Source organism: Taudactylus pleione, unplaced genomic scaffold (assembly GCF_031769625.1).
Source record: "Taudactylus pleione unplaced genomic scaffold, aTauple2 ptg000012l, whole genome shotgun sequence".
Lineage (NCBI taxonomy): Eukaryota > Metazoa > Chordata > Amphibia > Anura > Myobatrachidae > Taudactylus > Taudactylus pleione.
In genome coordinates, this window is record NW_028284415.1 from 1,235,582 (window position 1) to 1,255,162 (window position 19,581).

Here is a 19,581-nt window from a genome sequence, read left to right on the forward strand (position 1 = left end):
AATGTGTTGAAAAACTCTGTTTATACTCGAGTATATACGGTAAGTATGGAGGCTCACAATCACATGCTTCCTCTGCACCACTGAATGACACATCCACTTTGTTTTTTTTTTTTTGTTTTAAGTGTATTTCCTTGCTCTTTCTACTATTTTTAGTTTGTTGGCACAGTGGTTGGTATTGCTGGGTCCATGGGTTCAACTATGAAAGGGCTTGATCTGTGGAGGTAGAGTGTATGTTCTCCCTGTTTTTCTGTGGGTTTCCTCCAGTTTTCTCCCATAGTCTAAATACATAAGTTAGTTTACTTCTGACAGAAAGGACCCTAGTGAGTGTGTGTGTTTCAGTACTCTCTGGTGAGAGTTGTTTAATATGGTGGCACTATGAAAGCAAACGATAATAATTAATACTTTCCTTATTATATAGCCCTTGTCCCCTGTCACTGACCTGTATGTATGTATGTATGTATTGCGTATGTCTAAGGAACTAGAAACCTCCTCATTGGATGGGGTTATGTCAGTCTCTCCCTTACTGCCAGAACACAGCCTCTGCTCCTTACCAACAAGTGCATGGTCAGACAGCACTGTAGCACAGTGGAGGTGGAAGTTAAGTGATACGCTTCTCCTTTCCTTACCATATATTAACAGAGCAGAAAGTCTAACAATCCTCTGTCTTGGTGGCACTCTTTCCAACCAATTAGTCAGCACTGGTCTTGGGTGTTTTACATAAACCACATTTGCAAAATTAGCAGTGTGGTTTGAGAACCACTAGGTTAGATCTTTGCAGAAATGGAGAGTAATGGTATGGCATAGGGATGTTTTGATGTGGACATGTAACTAGAGACTGGTAATAAATAGAAAATAAATATTTTAATATTGAGGCTGGGCACACACTATACGATGTGTGTACCCAGCGATTGAACGACACAATGTAATGATATATCGCACACGTCATACACACTACTCAATCCGGTGTGTGATTGAGCGATATATCTTTACATGCTGCATGTAGCAGTACAGCGATCATCATTGCATCATCCCATTTTCTGTGCAGCACAGCAGATGGGACGATGCAATGAACGACTGCCGTGCATGCACAAACGGGCGGGGACACTATATGATCAGCACAATATAACTTTCCAGTCCCTGTCGGAACGATATATCGTATGATATACTTATAGGATGTACCCAGCTTTAGCCTCCATAGACTTGATCTTAACCTGTGCAGTCTAAAACTGGACTCACACTCGATCATGCATATTTTATTTATCACTATAGCCGATAGCATTTTAGCATAAAAATTGCCAGCGCCTAGCAACAGCTGGCCAACGGGGATATCAGCAGGTCTTGGCATTTCTCTGTGTGTGTTTGTATTTAATGGGTAAGCAGCAGTCAGTTTGGTTGGTGAAATTGGTGGGATGTTCTGCCTTGGCTGGTCTTTGCACTAGTGTAGTGTCTCTGGCTGCTCTGTCCAGTGTAACCATATACTGCATAGTCTATTCTATTAAGTCCACTATTTCTCTACAGCGACATTTGTTGAATTCATTTCTTTTCACGTCTGGAGACTGAGAGACATGCACTGCTGTGAATGTGCTTTGAATAATTTCATGCACATTGCGTTACAAGACTGATTAAATATTATTTGAACTGCCACTGACTCGTAATGACTGTACAGCCTAAAGCAAACACAACCAACATTTGCTACGGTAATGTGCTCTGAGTGAAGACACCATCTTGTCTTTGCTAGAATATTAAAGGTGTAAGTAATAAATACTTTTCTTTTATAATTTTGCTGTAAATAAGCTATTTTTCAATTCTTGACCTCTTTCCTTAATAAAAATGCTGACGAGTTCTGACTTTAAACTTCTTTCTTTTACAGAGATGAGGGACACTGGGAATATTGGTTATAGAGTGGGAAGCCTGGGCACCAAGTAGTTAATCTTTTTTATCCAGCAGCACAGGCTCCCTCTCCCCTATACACCGACCCCTTATCCAGACAGCCAGTTTTAGTTTGGTGCCTAAGGAGTGGGCACGATTTTAGGGGCTGCTACTGCAGCCTCTACTTAGTTTACTTTTATTTTACGTAGATTGAGCTGGCAGTGGGTCAGTGTCCTTGACATCCCTGCTGCTGTTCCATCACTCCTGTTCCAGTGGCCTGAGCACTGGCGACTGGGTCAGTGACCCCGACCGGTACCTGCTCACACAGACCTGAGCCCAGCTGCAGCTGGAATGCCAGGGATGTGTAAGGCGGCATACAGAGAGCTGCATCTTAGCGGTTGATCGCTGCTGGTCAGGGAGACGACTAGCAGTGGGTTCCCGGTCGCCTCCACACCACCAGGGAAGCGGGCTAAACGTGAGGCACTCTTTCTAATCTAAGCCATTTCCTGTGTTTGGCCAGACGGGAATACCAGCTTGTCCCGTTAGCTCCTACCCCATCCCTTGGTGCCTCCCCCTGCCCTAGGATACCCACCACAGGGCTGCTCCTCCTACTCTCTCCTTCCCTCTTCAGACGCTGGGTGGCCATTTTCACATTGCCTGCCTTGCACAGAGAGAGAGATGCTCCTGCCTCCCCTATACCTCACAACTGGGTGTCAGGTTATGGTATCAGGCTCCTTTCTCACCTGTTGGGGTTTGATTGTTGAGCAGTTATTGCCCATTATTTGCGTTATTGGGTTATTGAATGTTTTATCTGTGTGCCTGGATTTAGATAGTACTGTTTTCTCTATTACACTGTGACGATTCTTAAACTGATTTCTCACTACTTAACATCTGTTAGTGGTTAGTTAAATTAATAACTAACCTCTGTTAATCTCTCTTTTAGTGCTTGGTTAAATTGGGGACACATTTGCTTTTAAGGTGCCAATTAATTGTGTTTTACTATTTATCAGCTATATACTGTTAGGTACGGTACCACTTATTCTCTTAAGTGGTCCTTTCAACATTCAGTGCCTTTTTCTCCAATGTACCCACTTTTGTTGTTATACCAAAGTGTGTATGGGTACTTTCTGGTACACATAATGTCTTGCAGAGGTTAGGCAGCGAAAGCCCCCTGGGATGGAGGCGCTGCAGTGTCTTGTCAGAACTGTTATGTGTCTATTGTAGCTCCGAACCAGGAGCACGATGCCTTTTGTGTGAAACTTGCTTTGCAGCTTGGGAGCACTTTGGCTGTGGCTCTGTTACAGTTCGCCACCCAGCTGCAGGCCTCTCGGCCCACTGTTCCTTTGCTTACAACAGCCCTACCTGAACTGACATGGGATCAGAGTTTGTCTGTCGGCCCACGGCCTAGTGCAGCTGTCTACCTCGTTACAACAAAGGTTGGATTAACCATCTATGCGTCAATCATCTATTCAACACCCCTCAGACTCCAAGTCAGGGGACTTCGAGTGCCCAGAGGGGGATGTGTCTGTGACATCGGGTGTGGAAACAGTCTGTTCCAGAGGACTCAGTGCCAGGTGGATGTAGATGCCTTGGTCATGTCTGCTCTATTAGTTAATGATTCTGACACCACGTCTACGGTGGAGGTGCCCCTTTTTACACTGAATAAAAAGGAAGCGGTACTATTTCCTTCCTCCTAATTGGATGATCTCCTGGCAGTGGCTTGAACACACCCTAACAAGCATTTCCAGGGATCTAAGCGCATTTTGAACTTTTACCCTCTCTCAGGACCAAGTGGGAATCGTCATCTCTGGTCAACACTTACATTTTTTGGTAAGGTCCACTACCCTGCCTGTCCTGAATACAGCTTCTTTTAAGGATTCTACAGATGGGAAAATTGAACATTTTCTGAAATCCATCTTTTCCAACGCAGGTGCAGTTCTTTGTCTATCTCTCGCCCCTGCTTGAGTGGCCAAAGCTCTAGGGCATTGGGCGGATTCTCTTCAGGAAGGCCTTCGCACAGGTACCCACCAATCTGAATTGCTGTCGAAGGTGGACCTCATTTGCGAGGCCAGTGTTTACCTGGGGGAAGTGGCCATTCTTTTCTCCATGGTCTTGGCTTCCGCTGAATATAACATCAAGTAATAAAAATAAAATAAGTGGGATCTGTATAGCGCAGAGTGAAGTGTCAGACAGGTACAGTATAACAATAATCAGTGAACATTACAAAAGATGCAGAAAATGTACTCAGAAAACCCCTAGCAATAAAGGAGTGACCTCACATATTACTGTATGGATAAATCCAGGATACTAGGACAGAAGATAAACAAATTGGAAACATTCAACAGGGATTGCTGGCGGTAGAGGGGAAACTAGCGGTGAAATTGCTGACTTGTTCCTCCTCCTAGAGATAAGCTGAGGCATCTGCTGTATTGGTTAATTCTTTAGGAGTGAAACCATCGAAGTTACAGAGCCTTGCTGGCTATAAGAAGAGCATATATGGGAAAACTACTTATGGGCTCTGGTTACGTTAATGGAGTATTCCTGGAACACAAAGAACTGGGAGTCATTCCATTTTCAACTCAGTGTTTCCTTGAAGCTGTCAATACTAGCTGACACTACGCCCTGTGCCGGTGACTCTCCCTGACTGGATGATGTCATGGCATCCTGCTCAGGAGGTGCAGCCTCCAGGGCCGGGAAGTACAGCAATGCCCAGAGCAACTTGAGGACACTCCGGGTGGCTGTACAGGATATAGTGTGCATGTCTGGAACTTCCAAAGGCCCCTAGCAGCACTGCAGCAACGATCCTGGCTGCAGGGTGCCATTATAGCTGCGTCTTGATCTATTTTCTGGGTCGTCCATTTTGGACCAGAGCTGTTGATGGGACATCTGAAGATACAAAGTTGATTGCTTTAGGGTGGATACATCCTAGAAGGTGTCACCCAAGCTGTGCTATGATGCAGTCACCCTATGAGAGAGCTGCAGCAGTTGCTGTTTAATGTCAGTCACTGCTTGTGTGAGTGTTGCTGCCTTGTCTTTCAGTAAAGGGGCCATGGTCTCTTTGCCTGTACCACAGCCTCATAGGTAACGGGTTGGTCAGCTAGAAAGTGGGGAGAGACACTGTGACTGGAGGGTCCTGTGAGGGATTTGCCGTGGCTCCTGTTTATGGTGCAGGTGCGGTGGCCATAATAAATTCACTGGACACCTCACCTGGTGAGAACGCTGGCACTTGAGTGGCATAGAAAGATAACAATTTCTCCTTAGAACGGGGTTTGAGTTGTGTGGAGATCACTAAGCGATCGTGGCAGCTATTATTGCTGAGTCTGCAGAGTCAAGTGACTCTCTCCGCATTGCCGCCGGAAACGGAAGTTCCCGTGAATGTAAGATATTTACAAAAATAAAATATGTAACCTTCCCAAAATGTTTACTTTTATTATGACTTTATGTAGGTTAATAAAAAAAAAAAGAAGCAGCATTCGGCACAAATGTGGATAGCGTTGGACTTTTGATTTTGAAACATTTTGCTCATGTTTATGCTCATCAATTGGTCTGTCTAATCAAGCTATACAGACAACTTGGTATTTATAGTATGTGTTGTCTTTCTTTTCTCCAATCTATCATCATCTTAGACACTTTTTTTTTTTTTTTTATAGTAAAACAAGTGCAAACTCCACTTATTCAGTCCCAGGGATCTAGTCATGCAACCTTCAAAATGCAGTAATACTAGCTCCGTCATGTCCCTAGGTAGTAATAAAATTAGTGTCCCACCTAGTCTGCCTTTTCACTTGTGTATACTCTCTTATCAAAGTTGTTACAGTTTCATTCATACAGTAGACAGCAGTGTAATTAGCTCTGAGGGCAGCAAATTGCTGGAGGAACAGTAGAAACTCCTGACACCTCAGACTGCTCTGGAAAATGTGCGATGCTGGAGCAATTGATGTGCGCAGCCCCTTATCACTGAGGATTGAATTGTTCCCATAAGTGCATTCGTTTGTGACTTAATACCGGATATGTTGCTGAAGTTTACTCTAAATTTGGAAGGCTAGACAATTGCATTATTTACATCCCGACAGAGCTCCAAGCAGAAAATTAGATCAGAACTCTGAATAATGTAAATTAATCTTTACACATTACTTTCATTTGTGTGCACAGTGTCTCATTTTCAATTAAATGTAACAATATTTTGTTCTTTTTACCCGTACTCTTATAAGGAATAACAATAAAAAGGGAAGTAAAATTATCTGTGCTGGATTTCATGACATGTTTTGTAATTGTATACGAACTATGTGGATTTAGATTGTGTAACTCCATCAGTATTTTATACAATTTAAATTGTAAGAACATGTAATACCATAGACAATAACAATGTTTATAACAATATTATAAAACTGCTTCTATAACTATATTAACCAGTATCTCCGCTGCCTTAATACTTTCATGTTTTGAACCTGTACAAGTTCCTTCTGTTTCTCTCTGGGTTACACAAAAAAGGGTTTGTGATCCCGCACTAGTTTTATAATGTTTATAATTTATATTATAATGTACAACACTGACACAGCAAATTAAGAACGTGATATCCAATCGGATTTGCTTTATTTTTATTTGTCCTTATCACTGATGTGCTACTACAAGCTCTATATATATATTAGGTTACAAGAAAAGAAGAAAAAAGTAGAGCTATTATTGCCGTGCACTATACTGTCAGTTAATGTTAATCTGTCTTTTATTAAAACATAATGATCTTTATTCAAATTCAATTAAAATATTGACACATAAGGGTTATCACAACTGGCGAAATATTATTTAAAATGAATTCAACATTCAATAGGATAGAAAGATGTGCATGAAAGGATGAAAATAAGTGTATTGTTTGAAAGAAAATCATATATGTCGCTGGTTGTATATAGTCTCTCTGAGTTACATAATTTAAATGACTTTATAGGTTATTTGTATTGCTAGTGATGTTGTATAGCATGAAAAGTTGCCAGTACATGGTGCCGTGTTGCCAGTTAGGTCATTGGCAGTTGCAGAGACCTGGCACATGGCAGTTGGGTGTTGTGTGCTCCTTTGCTTGGTGCGCTGATGCTATAAAGGTGACACAAGCTCATTTTAATGTATTTAGTTTTTATGTAGAGTAGCATTACCATGCATCACAACTTTCTGGTTCTAGGTGCCGTGGCCGCCCAACTACCAGGGTAGGTTTTCCGTTGACCCTCGGCTTATGACCCATCCAGCAATGGCCTATAACATGAACCTTCTCCAGGGCCATGGGCGGGGATCTCCCATCCCTTTCGGGCTTGGACACCACTCGCCAGTAAATGTTGGGCAACAAATTCAGCACACAGACAAGGATCAACATGAACTGAGCCGCAATGGTTAGTGTTGAAAAATTATTAGTTTAGGATCAGAGATTTCTCCATACCCTTGTGTCAGTATAACATCAGTTTTATCATAATGGGTATTGTATGAATTCTTCAGATTGATACATAAATGGTGTATTTACTCCCCTATGAGCTCTATAGTACAATTGGTTTAGTATTGATGTTTCCATTGTAAGTCAGCACCTCTTAATGCGCCTCTCACTTACCACCAAGTATATTACATTGTAACCCAGCTCCGCTTAATAATGTTTACCAAAATATTCTTTGTACAAAAGTGCCTTAAAATGTGTTCACATGATATGCCAGTGCCTTCACAATGCCACCTTTGCTGCAGAACCAGTTTTGTACTGTGTTTTTCAACTGGCAGTATTGAGTGGGGAAACTGTAATAATGAAAGATGACTGTGCTATTTCTCACGCATATCCCCTGAGATGGAAAATTCACGCTAATACACATGAGGATCACCCACGCGATACATCATCCGCAAAATGTAATATATTGAGGGAGTGTCCTGCAGAACGTTTTTACAGGTTATTTTTCAGGGATAATTGATATTCCAACAATGTTTAAAACAGGTTGGACACTGCCATGAATATATTGAATCATATTATAATAAATTGACCATACTTTTTGTGGGTGGTAAATATGCACTATGCTGATGAAACGTAACATATGGTTGCTGTGAAATATAAAACTTCAATATTGTCTGCAGCATGATATTAAAAGGGTACATTACCTATTAATCTCCTTTTTTTTTCTCTGCAATGTTCCAGGTAAAAGTGAGAACAATCAGTCAGCTGACATGAATAAGCTGCGAACTCCAGAAAAGAAACCACTGGACTGTAAACCGGTATTGTACTCACTGTTTTATTGCTCTAATTTCTGCTCTGAAATCATAACTTCGAAGTTTCCATTAGATGTTTGTATGTGGTCTATTAAAATGAAGACTGTTCAGTTTAAACATATGGGTTCCTCTATTGTCTGTCTTAAAAAGAAAAACAAAATGTAACAAGTGATTTTTTTTTCTTTAAATTGAGTACATTTTTATTAAGTTTTACAATAACAAAAAAAGAACAATATATTTAATAAATATTTACATACAGTTGCGAGTAGACAATGAGTTTATGAATCTGTCCCTCACATAGACCATAGCATATAACAAGGCTCCCCAACAGTTCAGGTTTTAGAGATATCCATGGTAGAGCACTGGTGGTTAAATTAAATTGACTGAGGTACTAATTAAGTCACCTGTGCTCAACCATGGATATCTCTAAAACCTGAACTTTTGGGTAGTCTTGAGGACTGCTTTTGGGAACCTCTGCACTGGGCGTTAATAGAGAAATGAAGACACCCCTACTGGCTATAACCTGGGTAACTTTACTCCAAAATGCACCCACCAAGGAACACTCCCATACCAAATGCCATAAAGTACCTCTAGAGACCACACATTATGGACAGGTGTAACGGGTGTGAGATAAGTTGTGTGGAGAATAAACAGCTATGTTTGCTGAAGCCTAATAGTTGCAGTAGAACAATTGGGAGATTTCAAGGAACAAGTTTGATTTTTGAATAGGTGGAGGTCATAGTTACTCATCTGGTAAGAACGTGTTTTTTGTTTTTTATATTTCCATTTTTTTTTTCCATTGTTAGGTTGACTTGGACCCAAATGCACAAACAAGAAGTCCTGAGTCTCGAGCTAACCTTGGTTTCCCCAATCCTAAATTTCATCGTAAAGATAATCCGAATCAGAGACCGATGAACATCCACCTGACCCCCCCACACCCTCAGTACCCCATGCCAAACCGAAATTTCCAACATGTATCTCCGTTACAGCGGCCTCCGTACACTCTACAGCAACAACAAAATCTTCTGTCCCAGCAACAGAACCATCTATCTGAACTGCAGAACCAGTTACCTCCTCCACCTCCCCCACAACATAACCATTTAATTCAGCAGGCACCACCCCAAACCTCCCAGCTCTCTCCCGCCTTCCAACCAAGCCCTAACCAGTCCTTCTTCAATAACCCTATTCCACACCGGCCCCCATCTCCCAGTGTAGATGGTATGATCCCTGAGCAGCCACATCCCCCACCTCCCATGCTACAAGACGTTAGTAACCCACTACGGTCTGCCACCCATCATAATCCCCTTATGTCTTCACACATCAACAACTACATTGAGGATGGGCCTCAAGCAATGGGTGCCGGAGAGGCTTTAGGTTAGTAGAACAGCACATGTTAATTTGTTTTTTAATTACGCATTAAGTTTGAGAAAGTTAATCTATATGTCTTCCTTTTGTCTCCCCCTTCCCTTTAGACTATAAGCTCCATGAGCAGGGCCCTCCCTCCTGTTCTCATTACCTACAGTATTTCTCTTGCACACCAGCTACACTCTACACCACCTACATGGGCTCTCTGCTCCTGTACTCCTCTGATATTTTTATTGCACTCCTTGCATCAGTGGCTGTGTTTAGATTTGTTACTTGTTTACTATATTGAACTGTACTGTTTTACCGTGCACTGTCTCATTGTTTTGCCTTTTGTACGGCACTGTGGACCACTTGTGGTGCCCTATAAATAAAGTTTAATAGTAATCACTGAGATGGGAGAGCATCTCACCTCCAAAGCTACCTGGTTGATCTTCCTGGGCCCATATACTTTTCTCACAGACTAAAGCTGGGTACACTGGCAGATATATTGGCCGATCAATTGATCGGCCAATATATGGTGTTCCCATTGGCCAGTGTGTACGAGCTATATGTTCACAGACCTATCGCGTCGGCTGTGCTGCAAAGCTGATGGCAGATATATCTGCTGTGTGTACAGGCGATCAGCCACCCGCCTGTACACTTGCTGCGGAGGCAGCGGGGAGGGGGTCGCGGCAGGTCCCGTGGCCAGATGACCGGTGATGATTGTTCAGTGTGTAAGAACAACCATCATCTGCAGGTATATCTGTTAGGTGTGTACCCAGCTAAAGCCATGCACATGAAAGTACACCCAGGGAGTGTACTTACACATGCACAGACCGAGTGAACCTGCAAATGGCTCATTGAGAGGGAGATGTATCAGACCTTGCAGAGCGAGAAAGTATCAACCAACTGTTGTAATTTTTAGACACAGCCTGTAAAATGACAGCTAGGTGCTGATTGGTTGTGCCCCAGAATACCATGCAAACTGCATTGTGGAGTGCAAGCACTCTTAACTGTACGATAAAAATGAACGATAACGATATTGACAATATCGTTATCGTTCAGATCGTCCATTTATTGGTGCCCAACGACCAGCGATGCGCGGGCACGTATGGTCGATAACGATATCGACCATCGCCTATGCATGCAGGCCAACCTGGTTGATATCGACCGGGTTACATAGGGACGATCGCGGGTCGCTGGGCCGTTGTCGTTGGTGTGCTGGATAAACCATAACTATCATCCAGCACACCAGGAAAGTGAAAGACGATCAGTCGGCGATATAGTTATCGCTGACCGTACCGTGTGTACGCACCATTAGTCAAATGAAATGCAGGTTTCCCTCTGAGCACTAGTAATTAATTCCTGTGCTCCAAGTGCAGAGATTAGCTTTGGTACTGATGAAATTCTGGGAGGGGAGTTAATAACACAAAGGGTCTTTTTGCCACTGTGGGGGTTCTGGAGAATTTGTCATGGGAAGTTTATTGTCACTGCTGGAGGGGAAAGGGGTAATGCCACTGGGGTTCTGAGGAGAATGTTAAAATGAGGACTTATGGACATTGAGGGAATTCTAGACACCACTTAAACATACTTTTTTTTCATGGAAATATTTCAATATGTTTTTAAAGATATTTACATTTAGAAAAAAAAATCCACTTTTTATGTCATCATTGATCAAAATTATATTCAGCTTATACCACTTTTACACCTAAAGTCCGGGTCTGACCCGGAGTTGGAACAGGGTTCCAATCCGGATCAGACCCAGAATTTAGCCGGCGCCGACCCAGGATATTCCCGAGTCGGCGCCGTTCACACCATGTTTCCAGTATTGTAGTGTATAGAAAATATGCACATCTGAGCTCATCTCTCTGTTTCCAGATCGCATGCACGGCAATGTAGCTTTGGAGACACTGAGGCAACAGCAGCAGACTAGGATACAGCAATGGAACGAACATAATGCCTTTCTGAGCCAAGCCAACATACCATACCCACACCACCCCCACATGCAGGCAATGGGTCTGGCCCAGCAGCAGCTGATGCGCCCTAACTGGAAGATCCCCAGTAGTGGAGAAGAGGAAGCTGAGACAACTTATAACAGGTAATTGTAGAGTCGTCTGGACATATTATATCAGCTTGGTCTAAACCAGCTGCAAGATCTGGTATGTGGGTAGCAAGCCAAAACAAAATAAATCGCACTCTTTAGGCTGATTTTCTCCTTTGCAAATCTGCTATGCTATTCTGAATATTATATTCTTAATTTGCCTTCTCTTCATTATGATTATATTTGAAGTCCTGATATTGTTTACTTTGTACCGTAACATAATTGACTAAGAACAATGTGACAAAAGGTAACTTACAGTATATGCCAGCTAGATGCACCTTTATGCTCTCTTTGCAGGCTATAAATAGATATGTAAAGTGGTGGGTATGTAATGTCTTTTTGCATGATTTCTGGCTTTTTTTGTGTGATGCTACCATGGTGGTGATAAGCTACCTTAGTTGGCTCTATGTCCCACCTCTAGAGTGGTAATAGGGGGATTATCAAATAGACAAAAACTGTAGCTCGAGAACGCTAGATAGCCTCTGCAAAAAGAGTAAAGGAACACCGTAAAGAGGCTAGGGGTACCCTAAATAATTTCTTAATATGAATTGAATTAGCTATATTGCCACTGATGTATCCTTTACTTTGGACTTTGCCTGTGATTAGTATTATTTGTTTTGTCTTTTTCTTTGTGGTGTTTTTGCCTGTGTTCTTTTTATCGGATTTTCATATTTTTACCCGCAGATGCCAATATACACGAACACCGCAACCAATCTGATATTTGCCGAAGACTGAATCTAATTGTGGATTGGTTGCTGTAGCTTAATGCAGATTTGTATTTTAGAGCAACATTTGTGAAAACCCTCAGTCTTCATCTCTCATCCTCTGTCTCTTCAGGTTCCAAGATTTTCTACGGGAACTTTCCCAGCACGACCACAGCGGCGATAACAGAGACATCACGGAGATGCCTCCTCCTCAGTCTAGGCTATTGCAGTACAGACAAGTACAACCCAGAAGCCCACCAGCACTTGCTTCCCCTTCCTCCAACCACAGTGGTCACTATCCAAACTTCTCAGAAAACAGCCGAGATATGGACATCACGCAAAACCCCGCTTTCCCACAGCACATGGCAAATGTGTACAGCAGCCCCTATACAATGCCATCAGAACACATGACACCCCCTCCACCAATGAAATACCTGCAGCACGACGGATCCTGGGCATACGCCAACATTCAACAAAATCCTTTAATGGGAATGGGGTTTCATTATGGCATGCCCCCTATACAGCACAGACCACCACAGAACCCATTTATCCATGTACAGAACCATCAACAGTCAGCTGGTCAGGAAGCATTTCACCCGCCCGCCCCACGTGCAGTATCCACATCATCACTCCACAATCTAGAAGAGGTAAAGTGCCTGATTGGAGCATTGTAAATGTAATTATTTTATTATAGACCGTTTCTTTATTAGGGACACAGGAAGTATTGCAATTGACAAATCAAAATATGTGGTATATAATTGTAGGTATTTTTTGTGAATAGTAACCATGTTGGGGAAAATAATGGTCTAAATCTCTCACAAAAACAAAACTGATCCACAGGTATCCTCACGTATACTGATTTGTTTATTTTCAGTGCACAGAACAGGAAAACAGAAACCTAAAGCAATTTTCTTAAAGTTGCAGGATTGCACACCAAACTAGTAAAAGGTGTATGGGCATTGACTACAGGAAAATAGAGAACACTGCTTTCAGTTATTCTGTTTTCTCCACAGGGACCAATAATCTCTAACTAAAGTGACACCAAAGCTTGGCTTCACAACTAACATTCATTTAGCTGAGCATAACTTGGGCTATACAGTACATACTAACTGCAGAAACGGATATATAAATCTTTGCTGTGATGGTCTTCCCCAGTGATGTAAAATTAAGTTAAGCACTTTCACTGGATAGCACATACAGGACAGATTCTGTTAAATATACTTAGTGAGTTCGAGGAACATTTGAGGTAAAGTTACCCGGATGCAAATACAAAAGTGTCCTAGTAAGGACTTATCTATGAACATGTTAAAAACCACAGTGGTCCTAGTAGGAATTGACTATTTAACACTTTACTATTCATATACAATATTCCCAGTAAGGACGAAGTTATAGATGTGTTATCAGTACACAGTGGTCCTAGTATTATAATTATTGTTTATATGGCACCATCAAGTGTCCGTAGTTCCGTACATAGAAAAATGACAATGAAACACAAACCATTTAAAAAGTTAGACCGTACAAAGGCAAAAAAAAATCAATCCGTGAAATATTTAGACAACTAAATGAGTTACCGTTACAATAGTATCGCTCCATGGTCCAGAGTCTTGGGATGGGTGGACAAAAAGGATCATGGTCGCTAACTGTGAATGACTTCGTACTGCAGACAGGTATTGTGCAATTAGAGTGAAGGGCGGAAGACCCTGCTTATGAGAGGGTGAGGAAAGTTTGAATAAATAGGTGTGTTTTAAAGGCATGTTTGAAACAATGCAGACTGGTAAGACAGTATGGTCAGATGGGAGAGTTCCAAAAGAGGGGAGCAGAATGGATGTGGGGTTGGGAAGAGGCAATCTGAGCACAGGAAAAGTGACAGTCCACGTAAAAGCGTAAAGGGAGTGTGGATTGAGGTAAGGTGGGGGGGCAATCCTGGGGTCACGCAAGCCGGTCGCCGCAGATACAACAAAGGGGCCAGGAAATCTCCGTCAGCCGACGGAAAACCTGGCCTCTTTCCTTCCCCCAAACGGTGGCGACATGCCTCCATTTTGGGAAACTGAAGCAGTCTCAGCCTCCTCCCCATCCACAAATGGCAGCTTTTTGCCCTGCGTGTGATCACGCAGGACCGGTACTGCACATGCACAGTACGGGTCCGGCACCTGTGCAGATTCACTTACATGCACTGCTGAATAAGGCCCATAGTGTATTAGAGATGCTGGGCTGCGACTTTAACCGCACAGTAATTAGATTTAACATGCGGTAAGTCACAGATGAAGCACAGCAGAATTTGGCGTGAGAAAAAGCCACAGTCGATGCATCTTCGTATACACATATACACACAGATGTACAAATGTTGCACATCAAATCAATGTCATTTTGCAAAGTAGTTTTGTCACTTCTAGTTTTATTTATGCAAATAAGTCGCCCGGGGCCTGGTGTGCCAAGAGCGGCTGTTTAGTGTGACTGAAACCGCAATGTATGATAACACATCTGTATAGCGGTCTCAGTAAGGGCTGATTTATTAAATATATAATTAGCCTACAGTTATTCTAGTAAGGACTGACCTGTTACAAACATCTGTCTTTGGGGAATTTTATAAATGCTTATATAGTGGTTCTAATCACCTTGTGGACTTATAGGTATAAGCTACTTACATGATGAATGTGAGACAGTATTTTCCAGCTCTGCAGATAAAATATAAATACAAGCTTCCCTTCCTCCCATGCGTCATCGCAGTTTTAATATTAAATGAAAGAGACAGTGCCTGTCGTGCTGTGCTGCCTCTAACCCTTTTCTTAAAGGCCATGCCTGTAATACGGAACATGGCTAATGAAGCCTGTCCTCTACTGGATTATGCAGATTCATTAAATGATTGGATATTGGCCGATACATTTGCCTTGACTGGAGAAATTGTGTGGGCAGACTCTTAACTAATCTCTCTTTGAAAGTGGAGATCAAAGTGCGACTTAGTGTCATGCAGACGTTAATGGAAGTTGAAGATTTGGGTCTGCTAGCTGGGGGTACTCTTCATACACACTATAAAGGATATGTGTATGACTGAGCGTCACCAAAACTCGTTCTCCTCACACTGCATCCTGTTGTGTCATTTTAAGGCTTAATCTATGAGCCTATAAAAAAGCAACAGAATTTCTTAGTTACAGAATCTAAATTGCTGAAGCAAGTGTAACATAATTGTGACATGATATCGAGCACTTCACACTTTGGGAACTGTATGGCTCCTGCATAAGTGAAATTGCATAGCAGTGCTTTGTGAAGGCAGGTTATTTATTCTCTAGGATTAGCAATTGTTTCAGTACTACATACACTACAGTTAAAGTTTTAGAACATCCCCATTTTTTCTGTTTTATTTAAATGTACGCAGTTTAGTGGTTTAAACGTATTCTGAAATGAAAGCATTGAACTCCTCAAAGAAGCCACTTTTTTGCAGATATATCCACCAGAGACACTTGTAGCTTTCTTTCTACAATGGTAATCCTATTTTGTTGCAGAAGTTACCACAAATGTGTTGCACTTTTGCTTTCACCCTTCTGTCTATTTCATCCCAAACCAGCTCGATGGCGTTTAAGTCTGGAGACTGCACTGGTCATTCCTTGATTTGAAGCCTACCGTCTTTATTTTCCTCAAAGGTAGTTCTGGCATAGCCTAGAGCTATATCTTGGGTCATTGAGCCTGAATCAGAGTTGTACGCTAATGCCACTACTGCTGCATATGTGTATGCAGTGGATGTGCGGAAATATGCAAATGTTGCAGATGCTGAGTATTGTTTTGAGATGTCCACCTGCGGCTTTACAAATCCAAGCTTCTGCGTACAAAGACACAGCATCGGTTGTAAATCATTCCATTATCACAGTTCTGAGTAACCCTATGGCTACTCACTGTTTACGCAATCGCAGATGCACTCTGTGATATGCCCTGAAAAATGTTGTGGTACGCCTGCATTCTTTGTAGTACCTCCCACAAATGCTCCCTGACTATCAATCACACTGCGAGCCAAAAGTCTCTGCGAGACTACGGTTATGTACCTTGACGCATGCGCACTGCGACTTAGATGTATGTGCAGTTTACAGATAATTGCTGAACTGCTAATATATCGGCACAGCGTACATCTATGAATCAGGCCATTATCTCCCTGTAGTATGAATCATTGAACTAACAAGGCCGTAGACCAGAAGTTATTGCATGACACTGCAAAATTTGACTTTTACAAGTAGTAAATAAACCCAGCAAGAAGATCCTCCTTTTGCTACTTGACCGTGTGCAAAAACACTGTATGATGCGCCAAGGATTTTACATTTCGATTCATTGATCCATAAGACCACTTTCCAGTCTTCAGTAGTCCACTGGCACTGTTTTATTGCTGCAGAACAGCTGTAAGTTCTTAGTTTTGTACCATTTCAAGTTTTTCACTGGACTTTAGTTGCTTACATTTTAAAAACAGAAGGATGGGAGAGTTCTAAAACTTTTGACAGGTAGTGTATTTGATTTTATTTCTCTTATTTAAAGTCATATCTACCCAGAAATCCTCCATGTTTTATCTACAACCCTTACTCATGCACTGAAGTGCCAAAAGTAATGAGATGGTATGTAACGTTAATGGTAGGTGGTGTCACCGTACTGTAGTGTCTTAAGAATGACCAGACCTGCATCAGTTTCAGTCTGACATCTCGTGGCTAGTTTGATCAGGGTCTAGGTTGCTCATGGCAAGGCAACATGAATCATCAGAGTTTGAACGGGACTTGATAGTGAGTCCCTGACAGATGGGACATTCCATTTTCGAAGTTGTGCGGACATTCAACATTCTTCAATCTACAGTGTCGCGTGTGTATTGGGAATATCTCATGTTAGGCATTACCAAGAACCGTTACCGTGCAGTGGTCAATCATGGGGGCTCAATGATCATGATCAGCGGCATCTGTGGTAACAGACAAGCGACTCTGGCTTAAATCACATCCACATTCATTGCAGTCGTTACCAGACGCACGTCCAACAGGTCACTGCAGCGTTTTTTAGCTTCCATGGGATATGGGAGCAGAAGACCCACCAGAGTGCCCCTGTTAACACTTCGACACCAGTGACAGTGCCTCATCTGGACTCTTGATGTAGCTAATTAGTCCCTGGAGGACTGGCAACATGTAGCATGGTACGACGAGTCATGGTTCCAGTTGTTTCGGGCTGATGGTAGGGTTCTGGTGTGGCACAGAACCCATAAGGCCACGAATTGCAGTTGTCCACAAGGCACCGTGCAGGCTGGGGGTGGTTCCATAATGGTATAAGGGTGTGTTCAGGTGGCATGGCTTGAGTCAGCTGGTCTGCCTGAACACGTCATTGACCGATAACCGCTACGTTGCATTGCTATTTGACCATTTGCAGCCCTTAATGGACTTTTTGTAGCCCCACAACAATCGAATATTCCAGCAGGTTAATGCAACGTGTCAACTGTCCCAAGTTGTCCAGAATTGGTTTGAGGAACAATCTGGAGAGTTCCGATGAATGGTGTGGCCAGCACGTTTGCCTTATCGAGCATTTATGGGACATGTTGGAGAGGTCATTTCGCACCCAAGATCTTTCACCTACGAATAGGGAGCTGTGGGAAGCTATCCAGACCGCATGGGTTAACATATCTACTGAGGTCTTCCGTCCACTTGGGCAATCAATGCCATGTCGAGTTACTGCACTTCGCAGGGCTAGAGGGGGTCCTACACAATATTAGTAATTTATCCCATGATATTTGGCACTTCAGTGTAAATAGGATGTTTTTTTCCCTCAATGAAATGTTAGTTTTACATTTTTATTTTTTACTAGGTTATATACAATAAAGGACTTTTAGGACCGGATTCAATTAGCCACAGTAATAAGTGCTAGTGTCCTCCAGAATTTTTTATGCCCAGAGCAATTCAATTAGATGCCATTTTCCTTGCGCAGTAAATCTATGGCTAATGCACTTTAGCCCATAGATTCTGGGATAATACCCTGGGCTATTGGTTAATTTGTTTGTGGCACCCGCGATAAGGGCACTTACCGTGGATTTCTGTTACGGCCTCCGTCATGCTCAAACAGAAATCTGCATTAAGTGCAGCCTGCGAGCTGCCATGGGCTACAATTGAATGGCTCCGGCCACTACATTAGCCCGCAGTTTATTACCATGGCTAATTGAATCTGGCACTTATGCTTGTTCTAACTTATCTTACTATACCTCTGCACTCCAAGAGATGAGATCTCTGTAAATCAAAATGATCTTCAATTTTGATTGATAGAGCTCCAACTCTTGCAATGTCAAAGGTAGAGAAACTGGCTCTGGATAAGTGGTTGGTCAATAGGTGCTTGTAAGGAGACAAATTAATTAAGTAGACTTCCTATTGCAAAGTTTAATTATGTGATAATGGCGGTTGTTTTATATTAGTCGTCAGTACAGCTCAAAAGTATTTTGACACATTGTTGGGCTCAGAGTTAGTAACAGTTGTGTGTAAACTCAGGCAGACAAATAAACCAAAGCATATTGGAGACACACACGTTTCACCTCAGCACAGGGACTTCATGTGATACTGGTAAGAACGATTTTTGTCAATAAAAACACCATGGGGCAATGGACAGATTGTCGTTTGACTACTAGGTGTTGTAAGTTACGTCTCTATTGACAATTGTTTAGCAATCACAGACAGTATTGCGGCATTCTTCGATAGGTTTGTTGCGGAAAAGCAAAAGAGAATAGTCTGCATGCATGCTCTAAGCATTGCACATGATTTTAGCATCTCACATCCAATAGTCAATGTTTAGAATAGTCTCCAGGGGGTCCGAGGCTATGTCCACAGTAAGCATCGGCAAGGCACTCCCCAGCAAAGCCACAACCAGGATATACAGAATGTTTAGAAATAAGTTGGTAGTTCATCCCAACAAGTCTGCAAAGCAAATGGCCCAAGATCTACATCAGTACTATAAAGTAAATGTCCTTGTTTCAACTTTAAAGCGTCGACTGAGGGCTCATTGCTCACTACTGTAGATTGCTGTCCAAGCCAGTGGCCCTTCATCAGTGCCAAGAATAGGAGAGCAAAGGTTGCGGTTGCCAAGGATCACCTCACCTGAACGGGTGCTGATTGGTCTAAGGTTTTATGGTGCAACAAGTGCAGGTCTGGTATAAAGTATGTCAGTCGGCCTAAAAATCACATACTCTTGAATGTATCAGTTACCAACTGTGAAACATGGGAGACATGTTATGGTTTAAGGTTATTTGTGCTCTACACTCTGTAGTTTGTAACAGACCGGTTTGTTTGGGGAGAAATCTTAACGGCATTGAGCCTAAACACTGAACGATATCGTTAACGATATTTAGTG

General features: G+C 42.3%; 1 protein-coding gene across 8 annotated transcripts in view; it reads left to right on the forward strand.

Annotated features, from left to right (window-relative positions):
• HELZ (helicase with zinc finger) overlaps positions 1-19,581 on the forward strand; it is a 173,908-nt gene that overhangs the window by 144,722 nt on the left and 9,605 nt on the right. For all 8 annotated transcript variants that reach the window (XM_088468535.1, XM_088468537.1, XM_088468538.1 and 5 more), the window contains 5 exons: positions 7,037-7,241; positions 8,021-8,097; positions 8,898-9,465; positions 11,314-11,533; positions 12,374-12,887. In XM_088468535.1, the coding sequence (XP_088324661.1) occupies positions 7,037-7,241; positions 8,021-8,097; positions 8,898-9,465; positions 11,314-11,533; positions 12,374-12,887 (1,584 nt within the window). The remainder of the gene's footprint in view (positions 1-7,036; positions 7,242-8,020; positions 8,098-8,897; positions 9,466-11,313; positions 11,534-12,373; positions 12,888-19,581) is intronic.